Source organism: Lipotes vexillifer, unplaced genomic scaffold (genome assembly GCF_000442215.2).
Source record: "Lipotes vexillifer unplaced genomic scaffold, Lipotes_vexillifer_v1.1 scaffold835, whole genome shotgun sequence".
In the NCBI taxonomy this organism is placed as follows: Eukaryota; Metazoa; Chordata; class Mammalia; order Artiodactyla; family Lipotidae; genus Lipotes; species Lipotes vexillifer.
In genome coordinates this window covers 1,138,805-1,154,520 of record NW_006774135.1, presented here as the reverse complement: position 1 = coordinate 1,154,520, position 15,716 = coordinate 1,138,805, and the positions used below count along the sequence as shown (strand labels likewise).

General features: G+C 65.3%; 1 protein-coding gene across 1 annotated transcript in view; it reads right to left on the bottom strand.

Moving 5' to 3' along the window:
* Positions 1–6,950: 6,950 nt before the first annotated feature.
* Positions 6,951–15,716, bottom strand: part of SKI (SKI proto-oncogene) — a 59,393-nt gene continuing 50,627 nt past the window's right edge. The window contains exons 2-7 of the mRNA XM_007448941.1: positions 9,824–9,943; positions 9,627–9,742; positions 8,896–9,158; positions 8,510–8,811; positions 7,705–7,935; positions 6,951–7,139 (exon numbers count right to left, since the gene is read on the bottom strand). Coding sequence (XP_007449003.1) covers positions 6,951–7,139; positions 7,705–7,935; positions 8,510–8,811; positions 8,896–9,158; positions 9,627–9,742; positions 9,824–9,943 — 1,221 coding nt within the window. The remainder of the gene's footprint in view (positions 7,140–7,704; positions 7,936–8,509; positions 8,812–8,895; positions 9,159–9,626; positions 9,743–9,823; positions 9,944–15,716) is intronic.

Sequence of the window (15,716 nt, the reverse complement as noted above, 5' to 3'; positions counted from 1 at the left end):
CGCCAGGTTGTAGACCGCAGAGCCGCGCCCACAGCCTGCCTGGGTGCAGGGGGGACCCGATGCCACCTGCCTCTCTGGGGCTGCAGGGGGCACCGGTGACGGGGCACTGCCAGGTACCTGCCTCCCCTCTCTGCTTGGGTTTTGCAGGACTCAGGTGGCCTTGGACCTGAGTGCTCTGATGGGGGCCTTGCAGAGAAGGCAACATCAGGCTCCCTCCTACACAAGGTGCCCTATCCCTGGAGGTTTCCGGAACAGGCCTCCATGGCAGCAGGAGTGACCTGGGAGAGAGCTTGGGCCGAGCTTCCTGCCTGCAGGGGCTGCCAGGCCGGGCGCAGAGCAGGAAGGCCCGACCCCAGCCCGGCCGGACACCTGCCTGGCACAGGACGCTCCACAACAAGCCAGGTCGGGCTGGCTCCACCTGCCTGCCCACCCCGCTGCTGTGCGGCCACCTGCTCCAGGGCTAGGAGCCCCAGCGGCCCTGGCCTCTGGCACAGGCCTGGGCACAGATGGCCCTGTGTGTGAGGCCTGCCTGCAGGCCCACATCCTCAATCCTTGGGGGCAGGGGCCGGCAGGCATCCAGGTCCCCAAAGTTCTGTCCCCGTATCCCTCCCAGGGTCGCCCGTCAGTGGGTGGGCAGACAGGAGAGTGCAGGGCTGCTGCCCCCCAGAGCACAGTGGGTTTCTGTGGGGAGGGGTCCAGGGTCCCTTCCGAGGCCCTGGTTTCACATCCTGCTGACAGCCCCACCCTTTCCTGAGGGCACAGACTGTCCTGGGGGACGAGCCAGCGTCCCTGTTTCCTAGGGGATTCCACCTCCCTGCGGGGAGAGGGGGGGACTACCCAGGTCACCCAGAGTGCGGCCAGGGCTCCTGGCCAGCCCTGGTGGGCCACCAGCTGCCCGGCGGCCTGGTGAACACAGTGTGGGAAGGAGGCCTCAGGGATCCCGTGAACCGCCCTAATCTGACTTAGACCCCCTTGTGGAGCCCTCCCACAGTTCTCTTCCTGGCCAGCAAGAAGGGGTGACCCTGCGACAGGACCGGCAGAGACGAGGGAGCAGGGGCAGGTTGGGGTCTGGGGCCAGGTGGGCCAGGGAGGCGGCTGCTGGCCACAGCTAGGCTCTGCTGGAGGTGTGTGTGGGGGGGTGGAAGCTGGGTGGGGGCCACACCGAGGGCCAGGGGCTCGTGGAAGGGAGGATGGGCTGTGCCAGCTGTTGCTGTAAAGGGCAGGCGGCTTCCTCTTTCCACGAGGGCGCGCCTGGCATCCGCCTCCCCGGATAAGGGCCCAGCGCTTGGCCTGCGGTTGGCCCCTTTGACCACAGGACGCTGGGTAGGGGCTGGGAGGGGGGGGCCAGACTGTGGCTCTGGGGCCGGCAGACTAGAGGGGTGAGGACCCCAAGACACAGGCAGGCACAGCTGAGAGCCGAGGGGGCCGGGGCGGGGCCCGCAGCTGCCAGTGACGGAGCAGAAGTGAAAGCCGGGGGGTGGGAGCCACGGGGCAGGGACAGAAGCTGCGGAGCCGAGGAGGTTCTCAGGAGCACCCCGCCCTGGGCTCACGTCACCCCAGGCCTCGGGGGGACTTGGGAACTGGCTCCAACGTGGGCGGGGGGCCCGCCGAGAGCTGCCGGTGCAGGGACACTTCCTCCAGCCCAGGGCCCTGGGCAAAGGCCAGGCTGGGGATGGCCCCGTGGGTCCCTACAGAGGCCCTTGCTGGTGTGACAGTCCTGAGCCCGGGGACCCAGAGGTGGGGGTGGGGGGTGGGGCAGGGGGCTGCCAGGAATTCCCGAGGAGGGGTCCCTCCCTCCCCGAGGGTCTGATCTCCTCTCTCTGAGCCCTCAGGGTGCCCCGACCCCTTCAGCATGGGCTCGGGAAGGGGGTTCTGAGCTCAGACGGCTCCCATACTGTCTTCTCTGGGCCGGGGGTGCCCAGAGCCCTTTAATGCCATCAGGTTACACCCAGAGGTGAACCCAGAGGGAAGCCCAGGGCAGCGCAGGAAGACAGCTGAGCCCGGAGCCCCCGGGAGCTGCCACCGGCCCAGCTCCAGGCCCCCAACAGGCTGAGCACCACGCTGGCCGTGAGGACACCCCCAGACTGCACACCCACTGCACTCCCCCAGCCCCAGAGGGCCCCCAGTCTCCCTCGGGAACACCTCCCTCCACCCATTTCCCTGGCCGTCAGGACCATGGGTGTTAACGTGGACCGCCCGAGAGCGGGGAGCGGGGAGCCGGGGTGGAGCCAGGGGCCGAGGGGCTGGGCGCTGGCGGCCAGAGATGCTCTGGGGGAGGGTGAGGAGAGGCCGTCGCCAGGCGGAGCCCAGAACGAGGCCTCACGTCAGCTCTGGGGACAAGTGCAGACTGTGGAGCACATGGCACCCACTCAGTGGTGACAATGCCCTGCAGCAGGGGCGGCAGATCTGGACACCGGACGTCACCCCCAGTCACACCACCCAACCCTGCTGGGCTCAGTGGAGGTCGTGAGGACGTCCGTGTCCAGCATTGGGAGTGGCAGGGCCTCAGCTGCCTTCAACTGGCGTCCATGCCTGCAGGACCCCCGATGGGCCGCAGTGGACGGCTGACCACTCAGGAGACCCCAGAAGGTAGTGCTGCGCAGCACCCTGGATGTCCAGGCAGAGGCGGCAGTCAGGTGGACGAGGGAGCGCACGGCCCAGTAACGTGGACACAGCGTCTGGCCACCGGCCTTTCTCCCTCTCTCCTCCCCGCTCTGGGTGCGTGGGCCAGGAGCGCTCCCTGGGGGCCATGCCTGCCTCATCTCTTGCAGGGCAGTGCCCCAGGGTCCAGCCCGGCCCGGAGAAGGGGGCCCTCAGATTCTGACTGATGGCCCTACAGCTCAGTGGAAGGCCACTCCTGAGAGGGACAGGAGTCAGGCCCAGGTGACACCTGCACCGAGGGGGGCAGAGGGTATCGGGGCCGTGGCTGTGCTCCATTCAGGTGGGCCTGTCACCCACGCCACTGGGCCCAGGGCCCCAGGCACAGCTCTCGGGTCCAATGTGCGGGCGGGAGGGGGCGGGGCTACAGCTTAGGGCCCAGCCTGCCTCCCTTCCCCTGACCTTTCCCCGACCCTAGGTGGCACCCCATGACCCTGGACCTCGGGGCAGCTTTCTCCTGGGCCCTGCTGTCCCCCGCCCCAGCCTGGCCTGGGTGGAGTGGGCTTCTGCTTCCACACTACAGCCCATCGTGTCCCCCCTCCCCGGGGGCTCCAGGGGAGCACTTCTGGGCCCAGGTCTGGGGGGCTTCCCAAGGCTGGGGGGGGAGGAGTAGGGACCCGGGAGCCCTCCCAGGCTGGGGTGCGTTTTCTCCAGGTGACCTGGGAGGCCCCACGGCCTGGGCTGGGAGGCCGGACCTGGGTGGCCAAAGGAAGCCTAGTGAGGTGGCACTCTGGGGCCCAGAACCAGGGGCGGGGTGGTCCTGGGGAAGCCCCCAGGTAGTCGGGCAGGCGGGTGGTGGCCCTCTGCTCATCCTTCAGGGCAGCACGTTGGGGTCTGCGGTTCTGATGCCACCTGGGCCCCTCCCCGTTAAAGACATGGGGCAACTCTGCAGGGAGCTGGCCGTCTACGGGGGGGGGGGGCGGGGGGCGGGGCCGGGCCGGCCCCCCCCCCGGCCTCTCAGGGGCCCTGTCTGAAGCCCACGCCCTAGACAGACACAGTGGGGTACAAACCCGGGGACCGCCCTGTGTCCCGCTGAGGCCTCCAGGCCCCCTGGGGGACAGGCCAGGGAGGGCCCCCAGCCGACGCCCACAGTACAAGGAGGAGCCGCAGCTTGGCGTGACCTTGAGGGAGGGGGATGGAGGGCGCCCCAGCTGGGACCTGCCCGCTTGTGCCCCGTGTCCACTTGGGGTCAGTGGAGACTGAAAGGCCCCAGGGTCTGATCGACCAGAAGACAGGCGCCCCTTCCTGGGCTCAGGCCTAGATGGTGGCTGGAGGAGGGGCAAGGAGTGCTGGAGAGGAGGGGCTCTGGGGTGGCCAGGCGAGCGGAGTCCTTTATCTTACGACGTCATCTGTTTGGGGAGGGGCGCCAAAGGACTAACGGGTACACAGAGAAATAGAGAAATATGCCAAGCTGTTTTTTTCTTTTTAAATCAGGCATTTATAAACAAGAAAGCATACATTAATTACATAAAAATAGTTTTCGAATAGTGAGTAAGTCATCATATTGTCATTAGCAGCAGCAAAGGAGAGAAGGGAACGGTGATGCAGATGCTCCTGGCGGGTACGAGGGTGGAGCTGTGGTTTTTTTTCCTTAATTGAAAAAAAAAAAAAGTGTCATTTGTGACTCCTGACTTAAAGCAAGAACAAGACGGCCTCCCCGACCCTGGTGGGCGCGGCGGGCGGCGTCGCCCAGAAAACCGGCTCGAGCCGGTGGGCATGTTCTGCCTCAGGTAGAAATAACCCAGAAAACAAGACAGCTACCAGGTAAGAAGAGAGTCCCGGCAAAGGACCCACCACGTATATGTATGATACACGAGTATCAGAGGAGAAAGTATTTACATGGTCGCTTTGTACATCGGCGAGTTCTGTACGAAAAGCAAGATATCATGTGAGTGAATCATAGCTGCTCCATAGGTATGAATGTTATTGCTGTTGGTTTTTCCCTTCGTTAAAAGTCTTCTTTCAGCATAGAAATAATGAGTGATTAAACTGAATACACGATCATTTCGATAATGGGGATTACACACGGGGAGAGTCAACAGCCTACGGGAGAGTGCCTCTTCAGAAAAGAAATTCCAACTGCAGCTGCACGGCAGGAGCCCGGGGACCCTGACCCCGAGGACAAGCGTGGACAGCCCCACAGCCGGCCTCGCCCAGGGGCCGCCAACGGCGCTGGCAGGCCAAGGGACCCCGGGGCGGGCCTGAGTCCACCACCCCACCTCCAGCTCTTCCCGACATCTGGGGACCAAGCCGGACAGTGGTGGCGTAGACCCGATGGCCGAGACGTACGGGTGACCGGAGGGGACAGAGCGCGGGCGAGGAGGCACAGCGGCCCCCACTCGCAACTTGGAAAAACGTATCTCCCTCTGGAGCCTAAAAACTCAGAAAGTAAACGGAGCAAAGCAGGTGGCCTCGGGCGGGTCCCGGGGGCCCTGCGATCTCCCTACGGATTTTCAGACTTGGCAACAGAGCACAGCCGCACAGAAGCACACTGACACACGCTTAACGCTTTGCTCCAACTAAATCATTTACTTTCCCTTGAAGAAATGACCGCAAAAACACAACTCTGGGAAAACAAAGCTAAACACAGCATTGTGAGTGTTGCGTGACACAACCGACCCTCTACACGACACGGTAATAATGCCCATCGGTGGATATACGTATGGCAGAGGTTTTAAATTCCATGCATACAGATTTAATAACTGCAAAGAAAAACAGAAGCAAAAAAATTAAAAAACAAAAAAAACAAAAAACAAACAACAACAACCAAACAAACGCTGCATATACACGATGTCCCTTTTGCATTGCACTTTAGAAGGGAGGCCGGCAGCACCCGGCCCCCACCCAGTAAACCCAGGGCAAAACCCCACCGACGATGCCGTCACCCGGTCTCCGCGCCACTCGGCGGTTGCGGCACCACCCCTGGCCACGCTCGCAGCTGCCGGGGTGCTGGAACGGAGTCGGGCAGAGGGTTCTGGTAAGATCTCTCCATGTAAATAAATACCATGATTTTAGGACGGGCAGCCACCTCGTCTACTGGGAAGTCATTTTTCAAGCTTGGGCATAAGAAACCTTATACAATTCGCATACAGTTGAGAGTAAACGAGATTATTTGGAATAAATGCAAGTAACTCATTGTGATAGTGGCAGATTCAATAGCTACTGAAGACATATTTTGGGGGTAAAAAGACAAGTCAGGGTTTGCTGTACAAGATGCTGGAAGGCACAGAACTACCCCCCGAAGTTCAGTTTTTGCATTTTCGTTTTCGTGTGATTCCCTTGTTCAACCAAGCACCAGAGGGGTTTCTAAACACTTGAGCACTTAGGATGTGAATGCTCTATAAATCGGTTTGCAGTATTTGAAAGTAAAAACCTCAGTTAACTGGGGAATAAAAAGAGAAGGGAAGATTTTTGACAAAGTGCAGTTCTAAATATACGTTTAAATGAACGAACAAACAAAAAGTGAAATAATGCTGTGTTTTGTTCCAATGCTGCAGCCTCAGTCCCCAAACAGAAGGAGCAACGTTTGCCGAATTGAGAGGGTTGCCTGGTCGAGGGCGCGTGTGCCCAGCCAGCGCGGACCCATCTCCCGTCGCCTCCAAGCACACCTGCGGACACACCTGTGGAAGGCGGGCCGGAGCGGCGGGCGGGTAAGGCGGCAGTGTTCCAGCTCATCGTGCCTGCGCGGTGCTCTCCGTGCCCTTCCCGGTGGCAGCACAGGAGACGGGGTTCCTTGTGGCTGAAAAAATAGACTCTGGAGAAAAACCCTTTGTGTTGTCACGCGGCCGCGGGCGCGAGATGAGCTGTGATGGCTTCGAGGGGCAGGGCGGCTGCCACCCTGGCTCCCTTGCGGGTCCTCAGGTGGCGTCACGTGTGGGTGGGGCTTTTAAAAGTTAGTCATTAAAAAACATGTTGATTTCTTTGAATATCAAGTCTCCTTATGGGTTTTAAATAGCTTATCACAAAAGTGTAAATGTTAGAACGATCCGGCAAGCGGAGGGCCAGCTGCAGCTACCGAGCTGGCCTCGACTCCGGCTGCAGTTGGGGACCGGCTTGCTCGCTTGACCTTGGCCAGTAGAAAATTTTGCAGTGGATTCCAAAAGTATGTGGTTCCAAACACTTGCTTGGTTCTAGGCACAGTAAGATGTTGTGCTATATGGACCGGGGCTGGGGGGGCCGGGGCGGGGGGGTGGGGAGCGGCCCCGCCGGCACGGAGACCCCAGCCCCCGCCGCCCACCTGCCCGCGCACCCACCCTGCGGCGTCCGCCCCGCGCAGCAGACAGTGGGTCCGGCTAGGGCTCCAGCTCGGCCGTGCTCTCGCCGCCCGTGGCCTCAGAGCAGGGCCGTGGCCACAGCTGCTCCTGCAGCCCCTTCACCACCTTCTCCAGGTGTTCCCGGGCCTCCCGCTCCCTCAGGAGGTCAGCCCGCAGCTGCTCGCGATCGGCCTCCGCGTGCTGCAGCTTCACCTGCAGGTCCTCGATCTGGAAGGGGATGCCCCGCGTTAGCCGGGCCCGCTCCCCAGCTGGCCGCCGCCCTGGCCCCGGCCTGACCCTCCGGCCCATCACAGGCTCGCCCCGCCCGCCGCCCACTGGGCCCGGGCTGGTGAGGCTGGCAGGGCCTGGGGGAGATTCCCGGGCGGCACCAACCCTGCCCGCAGAGACCCCAAGTGGGGGAACTACCCGAGTCCCGAGCGCGGAGGCCTCGGGGCACCTCTCAGCCTCCTGGGCCCCGGCCGCGGAGATGGCCGTGAGACCGGACCCCATCTCCCGACCCCAGGCCGGGCAGGGTGGCCAACTGGGACAGGCTGAGACTTTTAATGGTGCGTGAGGCTGAGGGTGTGGGTGTGGGTGCGGCCCTCCCCCCAGGACCGGAGGTGCGGAGAGCCTGGGGCCAGGACAGCCCCGTGGAAGGAGGACCCCAAAGCTCCAGCAGGGCCAGGCCGGCCTGCAGGCTCCCCACGCCCGGGGCGGCCCCGCGAGGAGGGGAGGGACCCTGAGATGCCGACGGACGGTGCACGCGCCCTCCCCGCCCGGGCAGCCCGCGTACCTGGGCCGAGTACTTGGCCCGCAGGCGGCCGGCCTCACAGCCCTTGTCGCACACGCGCGCCTGCCGCGCCTGCTCCAGCTCGCGCTTCAGGCGGAGCCGCGCCTCGTTGGCCTCCTTCATCTTCTTCTCATTCTCGGCCCGGAGCCGCTCGATCTCCTTCCGGAGGCTGCGCTTGGCCTCCGTGGCCTCCCGCAGCTTCTCCTTCTTGGCCACGCGCAGGAACTCCAGCTCCTGGGGCGAGGGCGCCGGCTCAGGGGCGCCCTCGCGCCAGGCCTCTCCGGCCCCGGCCCTCCTGTGCCCACCGTGCACAGCCCGGGGGCGGCCCCTGCGGCCGGGGGAGGGGGCTCACCCAGGCACGGTGCCATCTGGGGGCCCCGGGGACCCTACGTGGCCAGAAGGAGAGGCGGCGGCCCTTTTTGGGGTCTCAGCCCCGGCCCCCAACACGCTCATGAAGATGCACGTGGGGAGCCACACCTCCGACCGGAACCAGGGAAGCGGTGCGGGTTTCTGAGAGAGGGGTGGAGACGGGGCTCTCGGGGCTGGCAGGGCTGTGCTGTGCTGGGGGCGGGTGTCAGACGCCGGCTGAGGTGCGGATGCAGCTGAGCCCTGGGGTGCCAGCCCCGCCCCCGCGAGGCGGCGCACAAGGCGACCAGGGGGCCAACGGCACAGCCGCAGGGCCTCCAGCCCCGGCCGGGAAAGGAAGCAGCCCCGGGCGGAGAGGCCCGGCACCGGTGCGCAAGGGGCCGGCGGGCCGCGCCGCTCCTTCCCCGCACACGCGCGCCCCCGCCGGCCCCGCCCGCCCCACCTGGTGGAGGCTGCGCCTGGCCTGCAGCGCGGCGCTCAGCTTCTCCTCCTGCTTCACACGCATCTTCACCACCTCGTGCAGGAACTTCTCTTTGGCTTCCTTGGTGTCCAGGCCGCCCTCCAGGGCCTGCCGCAGGTGCTCCAGCTCGGCCTCCAGCCCGCTGCTCGGGGCGTCGGCGGGGGCCGCGGCGTCGGGGGCGCCGGGCGCCGCAGGCGGGGCGAGCAGGCCCGGGGAGCTCAGGTCCTTGGCGGAGCCGGACGAGGTAAAGGACGGGGAGGACAGCGAGGACAGCGAGGAGGCGACTGCAAGGCAGGCGGCGGGGGCGCGGGTCAGCAGGGGCCGCCGCGGGAGGAGCGCCCCCGCCGCCCGGGCAGGCTCGCGGCCGCACTCACGCTCCTCTCTCCCCTCGGCCTCGGCCTCCGAGTCCTTCTCCTCTTCGGGGGCAGGCCCGGGTGCCGGCGTCCCCGGGGCTCCGGGGGTGTCCACCGCCAGCTTCCGCTTCCGAGGCTGGACGCAGCTGGTGACGGGCTCGGGGGCCCGGGAGACGACCGTGGCGCAGGGCGGGCTGCTCGCCACCTTGTGCTGGGCTGGCGGTGCTAGGGCCACGTTGGGGGCCACGCCCGTCTCAAAACTCTTGTAGGAGTAAAAGCTGCAGGGGTGTGGCGGGCGTCGGGGCCTCGGCATCTGCCCCCCCCGCGGCCCCTCGCCCCGCCCCCGCGCCCCCGCTGCACACCACCTCCCATCGCGGCCCTGGCTCCCGTGGACCGCGCGAGGGAGCGGACACTACAGCCCGGGGCCCTGGGGGAGCTGCAACACGGCGACCGGCCACCGTACGTGGGACAGGCCACACCCCACGCACGGTGCGCAGCCAACTCCAGACGCCACGGAAAATCCTAGCGCCCCCCACCCCCCCCCCCACGCCATCAAAGAACCAGCACTTCCGCAGCTGCCTCAAGCGGGGGGCTGGGGACCTGACACACAGCCTCCAGACCACGTGCCCGTCGAGCTCAGTGATGATTAAAGCGGGAACCTGCTTCCCCGACTGGTTCGGGACCCCACAGCAGGGTCAGGCGGAGCTGGGACGCAGACGTGCCCATCAGAGCTGGCCGGTACTCACCTGTCTCGAATCAGGGCTGGGAGGTGTGGGGAGAGCTCTTTGTCACTTGCAGAAACCGCAGGGGACCAGGGTCGGAAGGCAGAGAGGCGCTGGCGAGGGTGGATGCAGCCCAGGCTCTGTCGGGAGAGAGGCGCCATCAGAGGCTGGGCCCCAGGCCGCCCCGCGCGCCCGCCCCGCACACCCGGGCCCCACGGCACCTTGCTGGAGGAGCCGGCCAGAGTCCGCAGCCAGCCAGACTGCTTGTCCTTCTCGGAGGGTGTGGGGTGCTGGGAGGGGGCGTCGTCTGCTTTTCTTACGGAGGCCGGGGGCTCGGAGACCTGTGAGCAACACAGAAGTTCCCATTGGCAGGTTGTGAGGGGTCCCCCAGGGCCCAGTCTCAGACGCAGCTGAGCACGAGGCGTGTCCAGGGACGCGTACACCCTGCCCGACTCATCACCCAGGGCAGGCCCGGCCCCACGGCAGTGCTGCACACACGCCCACCGGGCACTGGTGCAAGACAGCAGGAGGGACTCCTGCCCCTACCCTCAGGCCACCGCCGGTCTGGAAGAGGCAGCCCGGTGGGCAGGCTCGCTGGCCGAGTGTAGGGCCCTGTCGGCACCACCCAGAGCTTCCCAGGGGCACCACGCAGCACCCCCGGAGTTCTGGATTTCACCACATGGAACTAACTTCAGAAACTGCCTGTAGGCCTGGGGCAGCTGCACGCTGGGCTGGCAGGGCAGCCCTGGGCCGTGCCCCCTCCCCGCCTGAAGGGACATTCCCAAAATGAACTGTGTTCAGCTTGGCAAGGAAGCCGCCTCGACTTTCCCAAGTCTTGCTGTCAGGGAAGGAAGCTTGGGACAGTGACCCCGGGCCCAGCAGCCGAGCGTTGTGTCTGCTGGGCACTGTGGCCCAAGTGGCCTCCTGGGCTGGTGTCAAACTCCCCCCGCATCTGCTGGCACCAGAGTCCTGAGGACACAGGGTCCCTCCCCAAGAAAACAGAACAGTCTTTGGAGGACGGACGGTGCCTCCCCCACCCCGCCCCGGCCGGAGCCTGGGTGCATCCAGGAGGCCACTGAGGGCGAGGGGCTGGGGGACAGTGCCCATCACCCCCAGGCCTGACCTCAGGAGGGGTGGGGTGGATGGGGGGGAGGGGCTCCTTCTGCCCCAAGGGCCACTTGGAGAATACTGAACCCCAGAACTGACCCGAGGGTCAGCAGAGCCATCACCACAGAACTCAAGAGACAGGGGGCAGGCTGGGCCAGGCCCCCCAGGGTGAAGGAGCCAGCACGCGTGGGTGTGTGCGCAGGGGGCTGCCCCTGACCCCGCAGCCAAGGAGCCAGGCTCCCTAACTCTGCTCCAGGCAACGTGTAGCCCTCGGGCCCCATACCTGTGGGTCGGTCCCCACACAGGGCAGCTGTCCCAACCAACAGCCTGCCCACCCAGCCCCAGGAGACGGTTCGGGGGTCCCACAGACAGCGGGGACCATCTGCTCAGACCTGAAAACACTCAGGAAAGAAAGACCCACTTGGTGCTGCTTTTCAGGGGAAAGGAGTCGTGGTGATGCCTAGACCGGGCGACACCCACAAGGGTGGGGTTTCCTGTCTGAGCCCAGTTCTCAAGGGAGAGAAGCCACAGCGGCCCCGCGGGCTCCTCCGATTCCGAGAAACCTCAGGGAGCCTCGTGGCGGGTGTCAGATGAGCCGCGCGGCAGGGGCGGCTTCCCACTTGGGAGAAGGGCCGGAGCCTCCTGCCCCCGCCTCACCCCGAGCCCTGGTCCACCCAGGACGCGGGGAGACAACTCGGGAAGCCGAGCAGCCCCTGAGACTCCAGACCCCGGTGCGCCTTCCATGAAGCGCAGCCGACCGGTTACGAAAGCGAGCAAGCAGCGGAAGAGGGGCTTGTGGACCGAGGCTGGGCGGGCGCGGGGCTGCCAGGGCCCCGAGGGAGTGCGGCCTCCTCAAAGCCCTGGGAAGGACGGGCCGGCGAAAGCAGGCAGTCGGGGACAGAGCTGTGCGCGGCCATGGCCGCACATCCCCCCGTGCGAGGAGGTGAGCCTGTGGCCTCTGGCTCCTGACCCCGCTGGGCCCCTCGAAGCCCAGGACGCTCCCCGGCAGCGGGGCTGGGAGCCCGTGGTCACTTCCCCACACTCGAGGACCCGGGTGGGAGCACGTGCCCCGTGCACATGCCCCGGCGTCGGGGGTGGGGGTGCTGCCTGACGGAGAAGCCTGTAGGGACAGCGCCAAGACGTGGGTCCCAGGAGACACCCCACCGCCACAGAGTGCCACCACCCAGGACTGCTCAGCGGCCATGCGTGTCCGTCACCACGGAGAATAGGACACGCGTCTGCCCGTAGGGCACTCCCCACTGTGGGGTCCGTGTGTCACCCAGGGACCTGTGTACGTCTGCAAGGATTTGGGGGTACAATTTGGGAGTGCTGTCACTCCTGTGACTTTCATGTCCGGCCAGGCCAGAAGTGTCAGCCAAGTCAGAGGCACCAAACCGTGGGGCCCACTGAATATGGGTGGAGTGGAGTCTGGACGGCTGCTGGGACTGTGGCCACCGCCAGAGACCAGTGCAACAGCAGCAGGCAGACCGGGCCAGGGGGGCTTCCAGCGTCCCCCACCTCGTGCTCCCAAGGGCCATACTTAGTGCCTGAGCCCCAAAGGCCCTGCAGGTCAGCCCAGCCAGGCAAACCTGGGGGGCTCCTCCCTGCAGGCAGCAGGCCCTGGACCCACTGCGGAGCAGCCTACACCCTGTGCTAAGGCCCAGAGGTGGGGAAGGGGTGGAAGGAGGGCTTTGGGCCATCGAAGACGAAGCTCACCCTGGGTTTCTGAGTCCCCACCCCCAGCGCTGCACTGAGAGCCCCAGGGTCCGGCAGCACGAGGGCCTGGACGCTGGGCCCTGGCCTGCACATCTGGGGACCTCAGGAGCCCCTGGATGCTGGCAGTCCCCACCCCATGGGCCTGCCCTGCCACGCCGCGCTCCGTTTCTTATGCCCTACACCTTGGACATCTTAAAACAGAAAGCGACAACGTACGTGGGGGAGGAAAGAAAGGAGAAAGAACGTTCCAGATGCAGCTCGTGGCACCGGGCTGAGGCCTGAGCGCACGGTGTGACGTCCGCACACACAGAGCGCTGGGGCATACCACCCCCCACGTTCCCAGCTCTGGGGCGACCCTAGCAGTACAGAAGGGCGGATCCCACTAACCGCAATGCAGAGCCGGGGGCCAGCAGGGCACAGAGCCGCCCAGCGCTAACCTGCACGGGACACAGCAAGAGAAGCCCAGCAGCAAGGGGAGGACCAGCCCCAAAGGGCCCGGGGCTCAGAGAGGAAGGCTCAGACTCAGGCCTCGAACACAGACACGCAGGCAGGGCTGAGGGTGATGCCGCCTGAACACGGCGCAGCAGGGCTGCCCGGGCTGGGCCCGGCATGGAGCATGTGGGAGTGCGCGCTACCCAGGCGGCTGCCCGGCTGGAGCAAGCGGCCACTCAGTCACCTCCCTGCTCAGGTCCACGACTGCATCCGCGAGCCCTTGTGGGATGTGCAGGTGACAGGGCTCCACCCGCCCAGATGGGCGCCGCGCTGCCCTGAGATCCACCACCTGCATGGAGGCAGGCGTCTGTCCAGGGCGCCCCGGGTCGTCAGGATGTGGGGCCTCCCTGCACCCCCAGGGGGCACACGCACCTGCTCAGGGTCGTGCACATGCGAAGCTCAGCTGTGCAGGCCGCGCACTTGGCAGCCAGAGGAGAGCGGTAACCACCCCTCTCCCCGGGCTGGATCGGTCTGTTTTCTCGCAGCACAGAGGCGTCCCCTCTGGCCTTGGGGCCTAAGGCCAGGATGCCCACTGCCCTGCAGGGCTGAGGGCGGCTGGTCCCCACACGCCCTCTGGTCCAACAGCACTAGACGATGTGGCTGGGGGGCCAGGTGGGCGCATCCACCCAGTGAGACCTGCGCCGCTGACCAAGGAGCACGGCCTGGACGGAAGACCTGCCCCACGGAGGAAACGACACTTGGCTCCCCCGACTCTTTGCTGGGGGCGGGAGTTCTGCCACCTCGGGGACCAGGCCCAGATGAGGGTCCGGCCGGGCACTGTGCTCAGCCAGGAAGCGACACGCACTGTCCAGCCGCCAGACCCTGGTCGTCCACTTGTTAGAAGGACATCAGTCTCGGTGTCACCCCCTGCCCCCCGGACCCCGGGTTGACCCAGCCCAGCCAGCAGATACAGGAAAAGCGCCAGCCTCTCCCTGGAGGCAGAGAGCAGCCTCCACAGATCAACGCGAGGGGCCACGTCCCCACCTCTCGGCTGTGAGCGCACACCTTCCAGGTGAGCGGGAAGCCCCACGGGAAGCTCGCACAGAGCTGGGGGTGTCCTCCAGAGGCACGAGCCCTGCTGTGCAACATACCTGCCTGCACCCCTATATCATCCCCTCCCCACCCCCCGCTCCACCTCTGCACCAGGCGGCGGCGGGTGTGCAGAGCTGCTCTGTGTGCTGGGAGAGCAGCCAGTCTCAGAGTGGACCTGCAGGCAGCGGCTCCCCTTTGCCAGATTCTGCACCAAAGGCCCGGGCAGGCCGTGCTAGGGGCCGCGAGAGCATCTCACCCACCGTCCAAGGCGGCTCTCACTTCAGGGAAGGGCTTTGGGAAGCGCCGGGAGGACCGGGTGGGCGTGGGGAGAGCGACTGCTGCCGGGTCCCGTGCACAAGGCAGAGGCCGAGGGGCGAGACCACTGGCTGCCAGCCTGCAACACCAACTGCTCCAGGGAGCTGTGACGATGGTCCAGAGCCCGCGGCACCTCCCCCCAGCCCAGTGCGGGGGAAGCAGCAGGATCACCCAAACGCCCAGGAGACCGAGATGGGAGAGAGCCGCCTCGGCGAGGCCCCGCCCACGGGCCACCGGTCAGGACGAAGGCGGCGAGCGCAGCCCGGCCTCGGCGTCAGGGGCTGCTGGACCTGCGCTGCCACCGTCATGAGCTCATTTCCCACAGTGCTGGAAAGCGGGCCCTTGAAAGGACACAAGCCAAACCTCCTCTCTGCTCCTCACGTCCTCAGCGGGCTCTCAGGGCGTGGGCGGCCAGGGGAGGGCCTCCCAGCTCCCTAAGGCCGAGACTGTTTCTGGGCAGCTTCCCTACGTAAACTGCCTCCTCAAACCGTCTCAGAGAAAACCTGAAGGTGAAGCGTCTGGAGGAACCACGAGGGGCTCCAACGGTGTGAGCCCCGCCCCCAGTGAGCCGCTTAGATGACACCAAAGCACAGGAGCCAAAGATGAAATAGCAAAGGGGGAATTCAGCAGCATCAGAACATTTGTGCTTCAAAGGACACACACCATCGAGAAAGCGAGAAGACAGCACACACGACGGAAAAAAACCTCTGCAATCACCTCTGATAAGGGACCTGGATCCAGAACACACGAGAACGGAAACTCGAGACAAAAACAACCCATCTCAAGGGCGAAGGCCTTGGACAGGCACTGCTCCAAAGGCGGCACACACGCAGCCAACAAGCGCAAGCACGTGAAGATATGCTCAGTGTCACTGACCATCAGGGAAACGCACCTCACACCCATCAGGACGGCTACGATCACAACCAGAAAGCAAGTGTCGGTGAGGAATCAGGGAAATTGGGAGCCTGCGCGCCGCTGGCAGGGATGTGACACGGGGCAGCTGCCGGGAAAGCTGGTGTAGAAACACCCCGTGACCCCCAGTAAATACCCGAGAGGACTAGAAAGAGGGACTCACACCTGGTACCAGAATCTAGACCAAGTGCACGGGAATATCTGTCACCTCGTACGCCTACAGGTGAACCTACAACCATCTCAAAAAAAAAAAGGAGAATTTAAAAAAAACCGTGAGGTGCCCCTTCACACTCACTAGGACAGCTGTAATTGTTGAAAGGATGGACGCTACAAAGCGTCGGTGAGAGGGGGCTTCCCTGGTGGCGCAGTGGTTGGCAGTCCGCCTGCCGATGCAGGGGACGCGGGTTCGTGCCCCGGTCCAGGAAGATCCCACGTGCCGCGGAGCGGCTGGGCCCGTGAGCCGTGGCCGCTGAGCCTGCGCATCCGGAGCCTGTGCTCCGCAACGGGAGAGGCCACAACAGTGAGAGGCCCGCGTACCGC